A 19,781-nucleotide genomic window follows, 5' to 3' on the forward strand; every position below is an offset into this window, starting at 1 on the left:
CCTTGGCCCATGCTGGAAGGGATTTATAGCAGTTAAAACCTCTGAAATTGCCCATCGATGATTCAGCCGAGGAGGCTAGGTGTGAAGATTTGGTAAAAGTTGCTATCGGAGACGATCCGGAGAACTTCTTCCAAGTTAAATCTTTGTTACATCTTCTAGAGAAGGAAGAGCTAATAGAATTCCTTAGAAGAAACATTGATGTATTTGCCGAAATGCTTATGAAGCCCCGGGGGTGGATCCAGAATTCATATGTCACCACCTAAAGGTCAACCCATTGATCACCCTTAGGAAACAGCCGCCTCGGCGCCCATTCAAGGAGCACGCTGATGTAGTACGAGAGGAAGTAACGAAACTCAAACAAGCTGAGCTATTAAAGAAGTGTTTTATCCCGAGTGGCTAGCGAATACTGCGGTGGTGAAAAAGAAGAATAGGAAATGGCGAGTGTGCGTAGATTTCACGGACTTAAATAAGGCTTGCCTTCAGGATCCATTCCCTATGCCCAAAATAGACCAGCTAGTGGATGCCACTATTAGCCATCCTCGGATGAGTTTCCTGGATGTGTTTCAAAGTTATCACCAAATACCTTTAACCCCGGATGATCAGGAGAACACTGCTTTTGTCACCCCTATTAGGAACTACCAGTACAAAGTGATGTCATTTGGCTTGAAAAACGTGGGATCCATCTACCAAAGAATGAGGACGAGAATGTTTAAGCCACATTTGGGTAAGAGTATTGAGATTTACATAGATGACATGGTGGTGAAAAGTAAGGTTGTTTCTAAGCGTGTGAAGGATCTTGGAAACATTTTTGGTGTTTTTAGAAGGTACAAGTTGCGTCTAAACGCTTCCAAATGCTCGTTTGGCATGGGGTCAGGCAAATTCTTGGGCTATATGGTAACTCACAGGGGAATTGAGGTCAACCCGACCAGATAAAGGCCATCAACAATTTACAACCACCTCAGAATCCCAAAGTCCAGAAATTAACTGGAATGGCTACCGCTTTGAACTAATTTATCTCTCGATCAACGAATAGGTGTAGGCCTTTCTTCTTACTGATCAATAAGTGGAAAGGATTTGAGTGGACTGAAGAATGTGCTTTAGCTTTCCAACAACTTAAAGACTATCTAGCTCGGCCACCAATCATGTCCAGTCCTGAGTTAGATGAAGTCATGTTTGCTTACATTGCTGTAGCCCCTTATGTGGTAAGTTTGGTGTTGGTACGAGTGGATCGTGGTGTACAAAGGCCAGTTTATTATGTGAGTAAGTCAATACATGAGGCCAAGATTCGTTATCCGCCACTAGAGAAAGCCATCCCGGCAATAGTGCTTAGTACACAGAAGCTGCCTCATTATTTTCAAGCACATACGGTTGTTGTTCTTACCCAACTTCTGCTTAAAATCATACTCCGAAGTGCTAACTACACAGGGAGGATAGCTAAATGGGGTACAGTTCTAGAGGCTTTTGACATCGAGTATATGCCCCATACCTCTACAAAGGGATAAGTCCTCACGGATCTGGTGGTCGAGTTCACTGAGCCTTCGTTAGAAGAATTGAAACCAACACAGAACATCGATGAAAAATCAGTTGGCATGATCTCTCAACAAGGCCCCTCATTCTAGGAGGTGTATGTTAACGGTGCAGCAATTCAAAAAGGTTCCGGAGTGCGGTTAGTGCTAATATCCCCTAAGGAAATTGTTATTGAAAAGTCATTAAGACTGATCTTCACGGCCACAAATAATGAGGTTGAAAATGAAGCTCTACTAATGGGAATGGCAATGGTTCAAAGAATGGGAGGAAAGTCAATGGAAGTGTTCTCGGACTCAAGACCAGTTGTCGACCAAGTAAAAGGGGAATTTGAGGCGAAAGATGAAAGAATGCAAGAGTACTTGAGCTAAGTTAAATGTTTGCAATCGGAATTCGAATCTTTTAACTTGCTGCACATCCCTAAAAATGGCAATGCACATGCCGATTCTCTAGCCACGCTTGCAACCTCCTCAGCACAGAATCTGCCTCGAGTTATCCTCATTGAGGACTTACACAAACCCATAGAGATAAGAAGAGAGGCAATCCGAGTCCATCAAATTAGAGCTGAGCCAAGTTGGGTGGACCTAATAATTCAATTCTTGAAAGAGGATACTTTGCCTGAAGAAAAGTTAGAAGCTGACAAAGTTCGGAGGACGGCTACTAGATTCTGGCTATCCGAGAACCAGAAATTATACAAGCGTTCCCTTTTAGGGCCATTTTTGTTGAGTATACATCCTGAAACAGTTGAATCACTCCTCAAGGAATTACATGAAGGAATCAATGGAAGTCATACTAGAGGCAAATCCTTGGCACATAGAGCCATTACCCAAGGCTATTGGTGGCCAAACATGTCGAAGGAGGCCCATGAATATGTTAAAAGGTGCGATCAGTGTCAATGGTTTACACCGAACATACACCAACTGGGTGGAATCCTTAATCCATTATCCAGCCCGTGGCCATTCGCTCAATGGGGCTTAGATATCATGAGTCCATTCGCTAAAGCAGTAAGAAACAAGAAGTATCTTCTAGTCAGCACAAATTATTTTACCAAATGGGTTGAAACTGAACCCCTAGCTAATATCAGAGACGTGGACACAAAGAAATTTGTCTGGAAAAATATTGTCACTCAGTTTGGGATTCCTCATACTCTCGTCTTGAACAACGACCTTCAGTTTGACAGCAAAGCGTTTAGAAGTTATTGTTGCGAATTGGGAATCACGAACAGATACTCTACCCCTGCTTATCCCCAAGGGAATGGGCAAGCGGAAGCTGTTAACAAGGTCATACTAAATGGACTAAAGAAAAGACTAGATGGCGTAAAGGGCAAATAGGTGGAGTAACTGCCACATGTCCTCTTGACTTATAGAACTACGCCTCGTAAGTCTACTGGGGAGACCCCCTTTTCAATAACTTATAGGGCTGAAGCTGTTATCCCACTGGATACTGGTTTCCCAGCGTTAAGAACTAGTTCATTCAGTTCAAGTAGCAATAATGAGCAACTAGAAAAGAGTTTGGATCTGATCGAAGAGAGGAGGGAAAACGCAATGGTCCAATTGGCATATTACCAACAAAAGTTCAGACAGGGTTATGACGCCAACATAAAGCTAAGGCCTTTAACACCTGATAATCTCATGTTAAGGAAAATTGTGGGCACTGCAAAGAACCCAGCTTGTGGAAAATTAGGACTCAATTGGGAAGGGTCATACCATATTACATTAGGGGTTGGCATTAGGGCGTATTTTTTATAAGACTTAAATGGTAATGTGATATCACGTCCATGGAATGTAAACAACCTCAAAAGACATTATTATTAAATGAGTTTTTTCCCTGATCAATATGTTCATCTATTACATAAAGGTTTTGTATTTCCTGTCATTACAATGCTTATAAGTGTTTAAATTTAAATCCAATCATGCCTGAAGTCCTTGGACAAGATGATATGGGTTAATTAACACTCCATTACAATTCTTATCTGTGTTTAAACTTAAATCCAATCATGCCTGAAGTCCTCAGACTAGATGATATGGGTTAATTAACACTCCATTACAATTCTTATAAGTGTTTAAATTTAAATTCAATCATGTCTGAAGTCCTAAGACCAGATGATATGGGTTAATTAACACTCTATCACAGTTCTTATAAATGTTTAAATTTAAATCCAATCATGCCTGAAGTTCTCAGACCAGATGATATGGATTAGTTAACACTTCATTACAATTCTTATAAGTGTTTAAACTTAAATCCAATCATGCTTTAAGTCCTCAGACCAAATGATATGGGTTAGTTAACACTTCATTACAATTCTTATAAGTGTTTAAACTTAAATCCAATAATGCCTGAAGTCCTCGAGCCAGATGATATGGGTTAGTTAACACTTCAATACAATTCTTTTAAATGTTTAAACTTAAATCCAATCATGCCTGAAATCCTCGGACCAGATGATATGGGTTAGTTAACACTCCATTACAGTTCTTGTAAGTTTTTAAACTTACTCAATCACACTTGAAATCCTTGGACCAAATGACATGAGCTAGTTAACAATCCAATACAACTTTTACAAGCATTTAAGCGGACCCTAACTTATGTTAGACCTCTCGGATCATATACTTGGTTTAAAATTAACGCTCAATGGTGTCCTTTGTAAGTGTTGTACATAACTCAATTCAGGTAAAGTCTTTAATAATTTAATTAGGTATTAGAGAATATATGAAACCTTTATACCTTTCATTGCTTACTAAGATCATTAACAATTCTTATATGATCCAATTTTTACCAGTATTTAACTAAGCTATCTGCATCATTAGCAAGATATTGTTGTTGAGCCTGCTCAGATTAAAGTAGTTACAGATCAACATTATTTGCAATAACAATGAACTTTATAAGGTGTGCAATGAAAATGTAGAAAGTAAAAGAAGAACGCTTTCATTGATCAAAAAGATAGTATCTTTCAGTTCCTTACAACACCAAAACAACAACAATAAAAAAAAATAAAAAAATAAAAAACAATTAAGGTCCTAATATCTAAACCTTCGTCTTGGAGACTAAGGGGTCTATAGTCTAGCTGGACTGGGTGGCAGCAACATCTGGGACTTGGTCCTTAGGTTCAGAAGGAGTTTTCTTCTTACCCAGGCCCTTACCCTTGTCTTGAAGATCCTCAGCTTTCTTGCCTTGACCATCAGCTTGATTAGACTCCTTAGGAGCTTCAAGGAGGGCAGGAAGGACTTGGCCGACCAAGGGCTGTTCGATGCCTCTAGAAGTTGTTTGGAATGAGAGGGATCAAGACCTGGGAGTTCCCAAATTTTAGGGTCGTAGTAGACACTCCCAGGTCGCCTCAAGTCAGAATCTGCAGGGACCCCAACAGCATCAAGGGCTTTATCCCAAGATATGTCACAGTAGTCCCTACATACTGCAGAGAGCTCCTCTATGAGTATGGCCTGAGTCTCCTCTACCCCAAGCTTATATGCTGCTTGCTTCTCAGTCTCGGCCGCCTCCTTGGCCAATTGGGCAACTTCCCTAGCCTTCTGAAGCTCGGCTCAAAGATCCTTCACCATTTGCCTCTCTGTCTCCAGATTAATTTTAGTCATGTGCAACTGCTGGCATTGATCTTCGGCCTGTTTTTCAGCATTCTTGAGGCCTACATCAAGATTGTCCCTAGCCCTTATCGCCTCTTTTAGCTGCTTGGATAGCTTAGCGTAATCTTCCTTAAAAGTACCCAAATATTTCTCAATCTCGGATCGAGAATAGGCCTCCGCCTTGGCTTCATTGCAGGCGTCTTTATTCCATTCTTCGGCCACATAAACTTGTTGGGTAATCTACGTAACAAAATGGAAAAAGTTAATATAAAACAAAGGAAAGGGATAAATAAAAATGACCAATGGCTTACTTAGAGAAGCAGATCAAATCATTTACCATGGCCAGGTCCCTCTTCAGGGGTAGGAAGAGTTCGTGCCAGCTAAAGCGCCTGTAAGCATCCATATCCTTTGGTAGGAGAAGGGGTTGTTCTAGGGCCTCAGTAATAAGACCTGCATGCCCCCTTGATAATTCCTAACTGAGGTGTCCCAAGGGAGGAGGGCACCATCCAACTCCAACTTAGGGGACCAAATGCGCGGTCCTCGGCGCACATCAACGGCAAGAGAGTCCTCTCGACTTTTAACAGACAAAGCCCTTTTGTTCTGTTGGTCCTTGACCACTTTCTGTTGTTTATTTCCATTTTAGGGTTCCACCTCACCTTCCTCAAGAGCTACATTAGGCCTTTTCTTCTTCAGCTCAGGGATTGGCCTTAGGCCAAGGTCAGCAGGAAGCTGAGGAGGGGGTGGGGGAAGATTAACAGTGGGCTGGGACTTATTGGTTTCTTTGGGCTCAGGTGCTTTGTTCATTGCCTTCATGAGGTCCCTTAGGCTTTTGCTCCCTGTATTCAAAGTCATTCCTTCTTCCTCTTTCGAAGAGTCGTCTGGAAGGGCAATTATTAAAATAGGGGCATAGACGTTGGAATGACTATCAGTCTCTTCCTCGATGTCTGAGAAGGGAATTATCTGAACCTCCCTAAATGCCTCTTCTTCAAAACGGAACTTGTCAATCTGTTCCTCTAGTGAAGAGGTCGAGGAAGCAACTTTTTCCCCTGCTACGACGGCTCTGTTGAACTAGAGAGATGAACAGTGGTACACCCTGTGGGACTAGATGTGGTACGAGGGGAAGATCGAACGAAGCTAAAAAATTAGGCTGAGATACATCTATCTGGTTTATCCGATAGTCTCCCTGCCTTATAGCGTTGCCGACCACTTGAAACGCATCCGAGAGAGGCTTAAAATCCAGAATAAGATGGACGGCCTGAAGTTGTCCGTCTTCACTTACAAAAATCTCCGATCTTAGTAGATAGTTAAGCGCGGCAACGTTAGTCAGGCTGAGCCGAGGAGCTATGTGTCTTTTATCTATTAACACCACAACAAAACTAAGCATAATCAGAAACTTAAGGTAAAACACTAATACAAAGAGAAGAAAAACAACGCTAATGATGAAGACCCTAAATCTATTGTAAGGGAACCTAAGTCTAAGATATCCCACCTGGCTCTCCTGGTTGGGTTAGGCAATGAAGACCATCATGCCATCCTCCTGAGACAAACAGATAGTCGTCTTTCATTCCCTTGTTAGACTTAGGAAGAAAGGAGATGAGCCTAACGATGTCGGATCGGGATTTAAGGTAAAATCTCGCACCCTTTTGTCTATGACACTCATACATATGGACTACGTCAAGCCAGGTGAGCCCTAAGCCTAAATGCTGATTCAAAGCATCAAATGCACCTTGGATCCTAAAGACGTTAGGTGCACACTAATCAAGACAAATCCTATGATTACGAAGGTAATCTCTTGTAATGGAACCCATAGGGAGAATCATTCCCCCTTCTATGAAAGCTATAATAGGAATTATGAGTTCTCCCACCCTTCGATCAATTGCTAGTCCTTCCGAGGGACAATACCGCAGGTTTACGTCTTGTGGTATGTGATACGTTTCTTTAAATATCTCTATCAAGGCAGGACTATCCACTAAATACTTAAATCTATCCATTTCGAATAAGCAAAAAAAGGGAAACACTAAGAACAACAACTGGGAAATGAGAATTTGAAGGCCGAGGAAGCTGGCCGAGGAGAGAAAGAAGGGTTCAAAGAAATTGGAACTTACACAGACTGGGTTAGAAAGTGATCCTTGAAATCCTCAGAAGGATTCTCAAGGATTTTTAACGAAATAAGACTGATGATTTGAAAATCTTTGTGAGTTTAAATGCTTGAGTTTGTTGGAGAGTTAGAGAAATTGTGAAGTAAAGAAAAAATGATCTCCTTTAAGGCTTTATACATGGACCAAAAAATGAGTGGGAGTTATCCCGCCCAAACCCTGAAGAAAAATGTCGTTCGTTGGATCAAGGATTCACCATTGGATGCCAAAGACATAGCGTCGCTTGGAGTAATTAATGACGCTTCGCGAATTTCGAAACGTCAATAGCAATGATGAAGCGTCTAAATCTATGATCCCACACTTGTAAACTCAGGTATTTTTACATTTCTAGCCCTTATTTCTGTGGCAAATCAAAATCCCATTTTTTCTCCTCGGATGCGAGGGAAAAAATAAAATTTTGAGGGGCTATTGTGGGGGATAAAAGCCCAAGTTCGTATATTGGGCCTTGAGCCCATTTGAGGATGTGAGTACGTCTGAAGAGGGGTCAATTATTGGAAAATATCTAAAGGAAAAGCTGCTACCACCACATTAAATGCACTGCAGCAACTTTTCTGGCCGCATTTATGTGGAGAAAACCTCTGAACAGTACAATCTCAACCACCACCGTTCACAGAGAGCTAAAGAAGACATCTGATGGGACATATATTCGATTGAAGGCTTAAATGATTAACAAGTGTACGATCAAAATAGTTTGAAAGGAAACTATATAATGTAAAAGATCCCCCATAGGAGAGGGATCAGAGAAAAGAGAAATAAAAGGGAGAGAAAGATTTACTGTAATTCTAAGGATTGTATTAGCTTTCAAGAACAATAATTTATCTATTTGGACACCAATTTAATCAAGTTTCAAGTGTGTTTTTGTGTTTATTTATATTTTAAATCTTTATTAACCGTTGTTTAATTCACAAATAGCCTAACTTTTTCACTCACTCTCTACAAATTCATTGTACTGGGCTCGTTAGGCTCACATCCCACATCTTTTGGGCTTGGGCCATAAATCTTGACCTTACAATTTTTATTTATTTTTTCTGATATGGTTTATATATATATATATTATTCTACAATCAGCCACATCAGCTTTTGCCGTTAGGTGGGTGACGGAAAAGACCTAAATGTCAGATGTTAATTGGTTTAGGGACTAAAAGTAGTAAAAACAAAATGTAGGGACCAAAATAGAAATAAGGTCAAAATGTAGCGACTAAAAATGCATTTACACATATATTAGTTATGTGACTAAAACATATTAATTAGGGTAAATTACAAATTACACCCTTTGAGTTTGGAGGTATTTAGATTTTATATCCTGTAATTTCAGAATTTGAATTTTACATTCTAAAATTTGAAAGTGTTTAGATTTTACACCTTAAAATTTTAGAATTTGAATTTTACCCTCAAGTTTGGAAATGTTTGGATTTTACACCTTAATATTTCAGAATTTAAATTTTAACCTCTAAATTTTAGGGTGTTTGGATTTTACTCTCTAAAATTTTAGTATTTGAGGCTGTAAAATCCCAACACCCCAAACTTCAGATAATAAAATTCAAATTCTTAAATGTAATGATATAAAATCCAAATAATCTCAAATTTCATGAGGTAAATTATAAATTCTGAAATTTCACTGTGTAAAATTCAAACACCCAAAATTTAGGGGTGTAATTTACAATTTACAATATTTATTAATTAATAAGAAATGTTATGTTCATAATATTTTTATAACAAATTATAAATAACAAGTTGTTATTAGTAGACAAAAAAAGTCACTTTAATTATAAATTTAAAATTTAAATTAAAACTAATAATAACTTACCACTTATAATTTGTTTTAATAATATTGTGAAAATGATCAAGGGAACATTTCACTTTTGGAAGTAAAGCTTCTAATATCATCTCATGATTTTTTGGACGGAACTGTGTTTGCAAAATTAGCTTTACCGATCCCAGTTAGAGCCTTGGCCCAAATTTCAGGATATACCATTGTTGTCCCCCTCGAATCGATACGAACAATCCAGATGATCGCAATTTAAGTCAACTTCGAGAAGAGAGAAAACGGACACGGTAATGGCGACTGAGACTGTGATCCAATTGGCTTTGCTACTCCTAACCCTAGCAATGTTCATCGCAGTTCACAAACTCCCAAGACAAGCTCTAAACAAGCTCCGAACAAAGAACCGAGCCGCTCTCCACACCAACCGCCACTTCGTCCAAGGGTCCCACCTCCTCGCTCGGGCCCGATCCACGCACCACCGGGCCCAATCCCAGGCCCACGCCAAGTCCGCTCTCATCGAAGCCGAGAAAGCCCTCTCTCTCTCTCCAAAGGACCCAACCCTTCACCTCCTCAAAGCTCACGCTCTGCACCTCATGGGCCACACGGCCTCCGCGATTCGATCCCTAGACCTAGCCCTGTCGCCGCCGCGCGTGAAGTCGCTCTACGAGAGCGCGCGTGGGGACGCCCTCGTGACGAGGGCCGAGTTGAAGCTGGCCATGAACCGGAAGCGGCGAGTTGACTCGGCCGTGGACGATTTGGTCGAGGCGGTGAGGCTGGGTGGGATTAGTGACAAAGCGACGGCGTTTTGTTTGTTGGGAGAGTGTTACGAACGGAAAGGAATGAGAGAAGAGGCTAGGGAGGCTTTCCAAGAGGCCTTGAGGGTCGAGCCTGGGTTCGTCGCGGCTCGTCAGGGGTTCAGTCGCTCGGGACCATGAACTTGGGTTGCTACAACACAAATTGCCTTCGCCTTTTGTTTTTTTTTTTTTTTTTTGATAAACTTTCGCCTTTTGTAATTTGACTTTTTTTTTTTTTTTTTTTTTTTTTTTGGGATAAACTTTCGCCTTTTGTAATTTGCGAACTATAACACTACTTTTTTTTTCCCTAATTTTTGTATAGAAAGTAGAAACTGTGTATTTGAATTTGATGAGTGAAATAGAAATACTGGCTTTTTTTTTTTTGGCCAAATATTTAGTTTTTCCTAAAAATACTATCAAAAATTCTCTTCTCAAATTATTTAGTTACGTGGCTATTTTTTTTGCCAAGCGGATGTTCAATCTTATCTTTCAGATGTTCAGATTTTTCCCTGTTAGTATTAAAGTTAGTCTCTTTTTCTTTTCTTGTTTTTGCTAAAACTGCAATGCTTTAAAAGAAGCTAAACAAAGCCAGCGTAAGAAGGTCGATAGTACCTCTCACAATACAAAGCAAAAGCGTCATAAAATAAAGCTTATATAAATCTACAAGCACAAGCAAACTATAAAAAAGCATAAAATCTTGGCTTGAAGATGATCTCATTCTAGCCAAAGTATTCATACATTTATTTGCTTCACCATAAGAGCATCAGCATTTCGAAATTTCAAAATTTCAATTTTATTTTATTTTACCATTCTAAAAAGTCACTTTATATTATATCATACTATTTTATGATACCTCCAGTATCCCAACTTTTATTTTCTTATTCTACTCATTCAAATAATATTTCTACACAATAAAATAATATATCCCTCAATTACCATCATTTACAATACAACACATTATTTATTCTTTCTCTCTTATTTCTACACAATAAAATAATATATCCACCCATGAACATCACCCACAGCCACCAAAAATCACCACCACCATGGCAACCCTCACCACCACCACCACCACATCAATCACAAATCCACCACCACCATAAAAAAACATTAAAAATAAAAAAAAAAACACCAACGCCATACCCATACCTACGGCCAAACCCACAGCCAAAACCCATCACTGAGAGAGCCACCAACCTCTCTTTCTCCCTTAACCTCTAGCACCGGCCAAACCCACAGCCAAAACCCACGCTGATCGCCGATTGCCAATCCACCGCAACTGCCACCAACCCACAAGAACCACAACCACCAAACCAAGGAATGATGAAACCCAGCCACCCACACCACCAAAAATGAAACCCATCCATTGATCCATGAAACCCATACCATCAAAAATGAAACCCAGCTACCGAAAATGAAACCCACACCACGGAAGATGAAACCCAGCCACCAATCCATGAGTCCCATGCCATATCTCCACCATGGAGGCTTGATAAAAGGGAAGATAGAGAGGAAAAAAAGATGATCACATGAATGATCACGGTGGATGATTCGTGGAGCTTCGTTGGCACTTACCTATAGGTTGATCATCACGGTGGAGCTCCGTTGATTGTAGAGAGGAGGAAGAAAGAGAGGAAAGTGAGTGAGAGACAGAAAGATAGAGAAAGATGGCAGACTATGTGATGAGAGAGAAAAGCAAGAATAAAATATTAGCTTTTTTTTTTTTAGAATTATGCTACAGTGCAATTCAACCTTTAGAATTCCACTGTAGCACTATTGCAAATTTTTTTGCAATAGTTAGTGTTTACAATTCCGGATGTGGAAGGTTTTTTAGGGAAAAATGCTAAATTAAGTTTAGATATGGCATTTGCAATTCCAGATGCTGATGCTCTAACAATGCCTCATCCTCACTTGAAGAATTTGGATAATAAGAGTCCTGCAATCTAAGATAAGAGACACATGATGTAAATTGCTATTAAATTCTTTAGTAATCCAACCAAGCACAACTTTAGCATCAAGCTCTATTTCAACAACCAAGAGATTTAAACTAATACAAAGCCTTAAACCATCTCTAAGAGCCCAAACCTTGGCATCTACAGGAGATACCACCCCTATGGAACGGGTGAAACCCTTAACCCAACTCCCTCTACGATCTCGAATTAAGCCCTCTCCACTAGCCATTCTCGGATTGCCTAATGAAGAGCTCTTTGTGTTAAGCTTCATCCAGCCAAACTCAGGTTTATTCCACCTAACTTGGAATATTAAAGTTAAAAAGTCTTTACCATTATTCATTCACTTCTTAAAAAAGAAGCATTGTGGATCCCTTTAAGACTTAAAAGGGCAATGTTAGTTAAATTTTTTCAACCTTTTTGATTTTCAAAGTTTATATGTGGACAATAATTTTGAGGCCTAAAAATTACAATTTACTACTGAAATCTTATTTCGTCTGGATTTGCATGTGTGCTCAAATGCATGGGTCATGCCCAGTGGATCAAGATCTTTTAGATTTCTTAGAGTACTCTACCACATAAAATTCTTAAAATCCTAACCTTTCATTAGGGCTGTCCACAGGTCAAGTCGGCCCGGGTTCGAGCCTGACCCGCACTTCACCCGATTGGGTCAGGTCACTGGAAAATTGACCCACACTCAACCAAACATACGAGTCGAACCCGTCGATTCGGGTCATCAGTTAGGGCTAGGGCTGTCCAGGCAAACCGAAAATGCCGAAACCGACCAACTTGACCGAAACCGACCCGTCACAACGGGATTGACACCTCCGACAAGTCATTGACGGTTCCCAACCTTCAGAACTTGACTCTGACTGGTCGACTGGCGGGTTTTGTGCTTAAAAACCCAAGCTACTCGACCCGCCCGACAAAACCTCAAAGATAGCCGAAATCTAGCGACGATATGGCACTTCTCAGCTCCAATCCGGCCACGTTTGGCCTTCCTTTACTCAGATCTACTCAAATCCTCACTCAGATGTGCTTAAATCCAGCGAAGCTAGCCCAGATCTACTCAAACTCGACCAAACTCCAATAAGCCAAACTCTAACTCGGCCAAGCCTCAACCATATTCCCATAGATCCAGCGAGTTATTGGCCAAATCTTGTTAGATTCGGCTAGCTCTAACAAGATCCAGCCAAATTTCGGCCAAAATCCGACGATATTGGAAAACCCGAAACCGATTGATTCTCACACAAAAATCAATACAACCCGACCCGATTGATCAGAAATGTTATTCGGGTCAGTTGCGGGTCAAAATATTTCCCACCCGATAAGGTCGGGTTGACCGGCCCGACCCATGGACAGCCATAGTTAGGGCGGGTCGGATTCAACAGTTTGGCGGGTTTGGACCATAGATTAGGCCAAATTTGTAGATTTTCATGGATTTAATTTTTTTCCGCCTTTTTGGCCAAAATTATTGGGCTTTCTAAATTATAAGGATTTAAAAGTTTTTGAATCTTTTCATATCAAATTGGGCCTCTTTTTTACTTCATTTCTTTTAAAATGGGCCTTCAAGCTCTGCTTGAAACAATATCTATCCAAATTAATATTTCCTAGTAGGCCAGTACCCTTTAAATTGGGCCTTCAAAATCTGCTTGAAGTAATATCAGTCCAAATTTATACTTCCCAATACCCACGTATTGACATCCGGGAACAAAAAAATACACAATAAAACCTGGGCACAATAGCAAATAAATAAAAACACACAAAATACCATTTTTTACCATCTGTTAAACATCGATAGCATGTAAAACCTGAGCAAATATCAATCAAATAAAAACACACAAAATACCATTTTTTTTTACCACTTGTTAATCATCCACACAATACAAGTAACAAATATTTTCAAAATTGCCTAAGCCTATGGACCTAGACACTAGGCTTAGGCAACTCGAGCATATAAAAGTCAATCTGAACACATATTAAACCTGCCAACCATTCCATGCATCAAGTAAATTTTCAGAACCACATAGCAAGCATTGCTACAAATACTAGAACATCTTCATAATTATATATCTATATATATAGTAAGCCATAGAGGCAATAGAAAAGGTAGTTACGCACAAGTCTGTAAGGTTGTAAACCACCAAGGCAATAGGTAATATTCCTAGCAGTATATATAATTAGTTACAATTATGAAATACTATAAGTATTTCCAAAAAATAGCTTTCCTAAAGCAGTGAAGAACTACTCTATTATCTATAGTAAACAAGTCCATAACTTATAGAAAGGAAAGCCTAAATAGATGCTAAATTTTCCTTCCTAAAAGCAAGAGTTCATGTATAGTTAGAAAAGCTATACATCAATCCAAAAAAGTTTCCAAAATATATCCAAAAAACTGCCTCCTATACAAAATGCGACCTTCCTTCCTCCTACAATACAAGGGGAAAAAATATTTATCAATAATACATAAAGACAAAGAACAAAAGCTACAAAATGACCGAAAGGGAAGTAACCAATATCAACAAAAATTACAAGGGCAGAAACATACCCAGTCAGTGATCATTCATCAATACTAATTGTGGTACAAGTACCACCTTTGCTTGAGCAAGAACTAAAACTTGCTGTTGTTGTTGTCTGATTCAAAACTAGAAAAGAAAAAATTAAGGCAATAGATTAAATTTTGCTCAAGTATATGACACATTTAATAACACTTAATAGACAAAAAGTTTGGAAGTTAAACGTATTACCTAAGTCATGAAATTCATCCTCCAAGGCCTCCATCTTGTCCTTTGATTTGCGAAAAGAAACTGGGACATAGGCCTTCAACCAATTTTGAGCACACATAAGATTTTGAACCATGAGGGGAGAGTGAACTTCGAAATGGATCAAGTATGCGCTCTACGGTACTAAATACTGATTCAAAAGCAACCGTAGAAACAGGTATAGCCAGCACATCTTTGGCCACTTTGGACAGCACTTGGTACCTGTCTAAATTGGCTTTCCACCACCCTAAAATCTCAAATTTTAAATCCCTTTTACTCTCACAATTTTCAGCCAAATATTTTTCAAACTCATTGCTACACCCTATAGACTTCTCAGCCTCTAAGAAACGCTCATGTCGAGAATTAACCATCGCATATGGATCGGTACAACCAATTGTATCACCTTCTATGTGTATCCTCTCACTCCCACTTGGTGCTACCACATTTGGTGAATCAACACAAGATTAATAATCATACAACCTATCCATGGTCTTCCTCACTAAATCAACCATCTCATCAGCCACTTCATCCCCATAAATTTCAGAAAAAGAAAACTTCAAAAACCTCATTTTCTTTCTTGGATCAAGAACCACAGCCACATACAAAAGATGATTAATTTTATCCCCTTTCCCCCAATACTTTTCAAATTTAGCTTCCATTTTAGTTGCCATGTTTTTCAAGAGATGATTTTGAGATTTAATTAAATGAGCAATATTCTCTTGAATCACAAATATCTCATCAAAGAAGGTATTTGAAGTAACATACAAAGTCTGGAGAACTTCTTTGTTGCATTGTAAAAAAGTTTCAAGAAACCCACAAATGTCCTACAATTTTGAAAATCAAACCCACTAGGAGATCCCAAACCACCACAATTTTCCTTGTTCATAAAGTATGAAGAATAACTATCATCCTCAAAAGTCCATTCTTAGGAACACTTTTTCAACATTTTCAGTAGTATCTACCATGAGGTAGGTAGAGTTCCACCTAGTAGGTACATCTAGACATGGTAAACACTTGGATTCAATACCTAATCTCTCCATAAAACTCCTAAAAGTTTGATTTCTATTTGGTGAAGACTTCACACACCTCACCGCTTTACACACCCTAGCAATGGACTCAACAATTTCTTTCAAACCATCCCCCACAATCAGATTTAGGATATGTGCACAACACCTCGTGTGCAAGAAATCATGTTCTAAAACAATCCCTTTCCAATCTTTAGTTACTATTTGTAAAATTCTAATGGTAGCACAATTAGAGGAAGCATTATCCACTGTCAAGGTGAATATGCCATCAACACCCCACTCACGCAAACACATCTCAATCTTTCTACCTATAGTCTCCCCCCTATGGTCTTCAACTTGACAAAAATTTAGAATTCTTTTATACAAGTTCCAATCATCATCAATAAAATAACATGTGAGGGACATATAATTCAAATTTTGAATACTAGTCCATGTGTCTGTAGCAAGGCACACCCTACAACCTTTCAAGTTTTCCCTTAGTTTCTCTCTCCCAACACCATAAATGCCAATCACATCCCTAGCCACAGTTTGATGAGATGGGATATCCCTAATTCGCAACTTAGGTTGTAAAGTTGTTGAATATTTTTGAAACCCATACCCTTCAACAAACCTAAAAGGCAACTCATCTATTATAATTATTTCAGCAAGTGCCTTTCTAGAAGCCTAGACAATAAAGGTTGTTGGTACAAGTTAAAACCCTTCCTCCCCATCCATTTTGGGTTCAAACGCTAAGGTTTGTTGCCCTTTAAATGCATTTTTATTAGGATTCTTAACACAATTTGGCACATGATTCAATAAATTAGTAGTACCATGCCCCTTACTATTAGCATGATAAGTTTTTTGGTAATAATTGCAAACAACCTTAAAATGTCCCTCACTAATTTGTATTTTTTCAAAATGATCCCAAGCAGTAGACTTTTTCCTATTATTACCACAACCAACAATTATCTCACTCACCTTGGCTTTATCATTAGGTTTAGGTGGAAGTGCTTCAGCATTAGTTGAACTAGTAGCAGGTTCAACTTAGGCAGCGGCTTTATTGGGCTTTTGTTGCTGTTTTGTCAAAGTGCAGTCTTTATTTCTTGCTTGGATAGGCTTATCACGACACCAAAAGCCTTTGGACATCATCACAAGAGCCCATCATTGAGTTTTGGCTTGGCTCCTCCATATTTTATTTCAAAGCATCAATTTTCCCCTCAACACTCAACATTCGAGTTCTTTGAGTGCCTTCAATCATCCAATTCCGTCCCCTACATGACTCATGCATAGAGAGTTCAATTAGATACCAAGACTAGCTATTAGCAATTGAAAGCACTTGCGGAATTTGCAGAATTATATTTGACAAACTATTACAAAAAACCCAAAATGGCGTAGTTTTGAATTTCAACATAATCTGCTCATAACCGGTTAAACTAGCCTGATTTTCAGTTTTCATGGTTAAACTGACTGATTCTCGTTAAACTTTCTCTTCTTTCTTTTTCCTATTTTTATAATTTTTTTTATATGAAATAATTTTATATACTATTATTATTTTTTTTTAAATTATATAAACTATTAAAAAAAAAATTATACTATTACTTTTTTTTTAAAATTAAACATGAGAAATAATGCATTTTCAAAAAAAAAAAAAAAACCATGAGATGTAGATATTTTAACATCCTCAATTTTTTCTAACATCCTCAACTGCAATGTCCAAAAAAAGCAAATATATATATCACCAGCCTTACCGCCAAAGAAATTTCAAAATCTCTCCACACTAAGAAATTTCAAAATATTCTCTCCTCTCTCCCTTTGCAAATGAATTTTTCAAGCGGCGGTCTGATACGTTTTTCTTCTCTGTTTTGATCCGTTTGTTTCCTTCTTCTTCTTTATTTCACTAAACATTTTTTTTTTTTTGGGTATAAAATCAGAATCGGAATTGAAACAAGGAGGCTCGCAAAGCAGTTCGGCGCTAGGATCATATGATGATGAGCACTCAGAGTGCGTTGGTTACATTGTGTTCCTACTAATTATTGCTTGCTCTACCAATCTTATTCTTAACCTAAATTCTCTCTCTCTAACACTCTCTTTCTCAGCATGCCATTCCGCTGCTGGAAAATCCCTACCTTGTCAGATTATTCCTTGTAAATTTCTTGACTATGTTTTTAGAACTTGTAAATTTTTAGCTAATTATTAATTAGTCATTCTAATTAATCTCTTTTGTTATTAGTATTCAAGAAATTTTTGATAAGGCAACATACTAATCCATCACTTGTATTTAAAAAAAAAAAAAAAATTAACAATATAAAAAATATGTAATGTTATTAAGAATCTACAAACATGACTCAATGAAATAGTTTGTGTTTCTACACAAACCTCTCCACCCAAAGTATCGCCGATGTGGACCAAATGGACGTAAGTGAATTGATTAGACCAAAATGGACTGAACTAATCTAATAGACTAAACTAAGACCCAACAAACCAAATAAACCAAAATGCTACGTTAATATGGTTCAATAAGAGCATGCTAACAATAAATATCGCATCAATTTTTAAATGGTTCTATTGAATAATATTTTTATACACTTCCCAAAAATAAAAGTGAATTGTACACGTGTCAAGAAAACAACATATAACAAATTTAATTTTGGGTGCAAAGTGCAAACCAATGAAATACTAACTCCTATCTTTTTATTTTAAAAAAAAATTAATAATGAATTATTGACGAGTGTATTTTTCTTTTAAATATATGCATATTACAACTTGTAAGTATTCAAAAAATAAAAGCCAAAGCCCACTAAGAACAGTAGTACCTTGTTCTTCAAACCAAACCCAAACAATAGAATTTCTTTAGAGAGTGGGAAATACTTCAAGTGCAATTCTAAGCAAAATCCAACTCTAAGACCGAAGAGCCTAGAATGGCCGAGAGGTACAACACAAGTAGAGAATGAAAAAAAAAAAAAAAACTCTCCTCGAGCAAGTCCGAGGATTAGTTTCTTATACATATATTCTGTTTAAGTTCTACACTAGATAATACATTGTTCACTTTCTCGTTTTCTATTTCTTAGAGAAAATGTCCATCCTTAATTTCTGGGAGACTCCCTTCCTTTTATATTACCCTTCTTTGCATCCTAGCCCTCCACTTATATGCCTCCAAGCATTCCTAAGGATACTTGTTCCATCAAAACTCTGCTGAAGGTGGTGGAAAGGGCTGCTAGCTATGAAATTATTGTTCATGGGTCATTTCCTCATTAATGCAACTAATAAGGTTGATGCAGGGCATTCAATGCAAATGAGAAAAGTGTTCCTTCCAGGAAACTTCCTCATATCGTCCTTGCCTCCGTTGCTAACCCTTCTCCTTACACTGGAACATCACAAGATGCCAGTCGTCTTGATTCTGTTTCCATCCTCGGGTGGATGAAATCCTCGGAGCACATTTGTCCCTTTGGGCTTGGACTAAGCAAATTATTCCCTGGTCCAATCCTCCTCAGTCCTTAGACCACCAACACAACTCATAATTATATATTTATAATTCTTAAGCCTATGCCAATGGAGCACTTGTTAATAAAACCATTACTTTAATAAACTAAATCAACAAATATCTAAAAAATACTTTACATATAAGAAAATTCTGTGGGGTTCAATCCCCAAGGGTTTAACCGCCACAAGGAAGGAGGAGCCGATAGGCAAGGGCCATCGGCGTAGTAAAATGTTTTTAATTTTTCATGTGTGCTCAAATGGATTGGGCCGAGCTACATTATGCCCAGTGGGGGGAATCGAATCTGCTGGAATTCGAAAAAAAAAATATAGCTGCATCTTGCCATCTTTCTAGTACCTGACTAGTAATATGCTATATTCTCAAGTATTAGTTTTTTTTTTTTTTTTTTTTTGGAGAAAATTTAGTTAGATTAGAAGTTAACACACAGGGGAGGGGGAAGTAAGACTCAAGTATTAGTATGTTTGGTGTAACAGAAGAAGAGTGGTGTCAATGAACTTCTTTATTGGATTGGTAAAACATATATGCATTGGTATAATATTAGAGGCATTAGATAAAGCAAGAACTACGTTTGACTGATAAAATCCTTGCTCCGAAAGTTTTTTTTTTTTTTTTTTGGAGAAAAGTAAATGAACATAATATATGACCTAAAGCCCCATTTGGTTTGGGTGATTTTCAGGAGATCAAAAAAGAGATGACAAAAATAAAGTGAATTTTGAATACCGCCCTTGTTTGGTCGAGATTGAGGAGTGCTTTTTG

General features: G+C 38.3%; 1 protein-coding gene across 1 annotated transcript; it reads left to right on the forward strand.

The window, feature by feature from the left end:
* The first annotated feature begins 9,089 nt into the window (after positions 1-9,089).
* Positions 9,090-10,028, forward strand: LOC112018341 (uncharacterized). The gene has a single exon (XM_024050865.2). The coding sequence runs from the start codon at positions 9,311-9,313 to the stop codon at positions 9,950-9,952; it is 642 nt and encodes a 213-aa protein (XP_023906633.1). The 5' UTR covers positions 9,090-9,310; the 3' UTR covers positions 9,953-10,028.
* The last annotated feature ends 9,753 nt before the right edge of the window (positions 10,029-19,781 follow it).

The sequence above is a fragment of the Quercus suber genome, unplaced genomic scaffold (genome assembly GCF_002906115.3).
Source record: "Quercus suber isolate HL8 unplaced genomic scaffold, Cork oak 2.0 scaffold_383, whole genome shotgun sequence".
NCBI lineage: Eukaryota > Viridiplantae > Streptophyta > Magnoliopsida > Fagales > Fagaceae > Quercus > Quercus suber.

Excerpts from the sequence above, each read along its gene's own strand:
- LOC112018341 (XM_024050865.2), top strand. The coding sequence starts at position 9,311 with ATGGCGACTGAGACTGTGATCCAATTGGCTTTGCTACTCCTAACCCTA.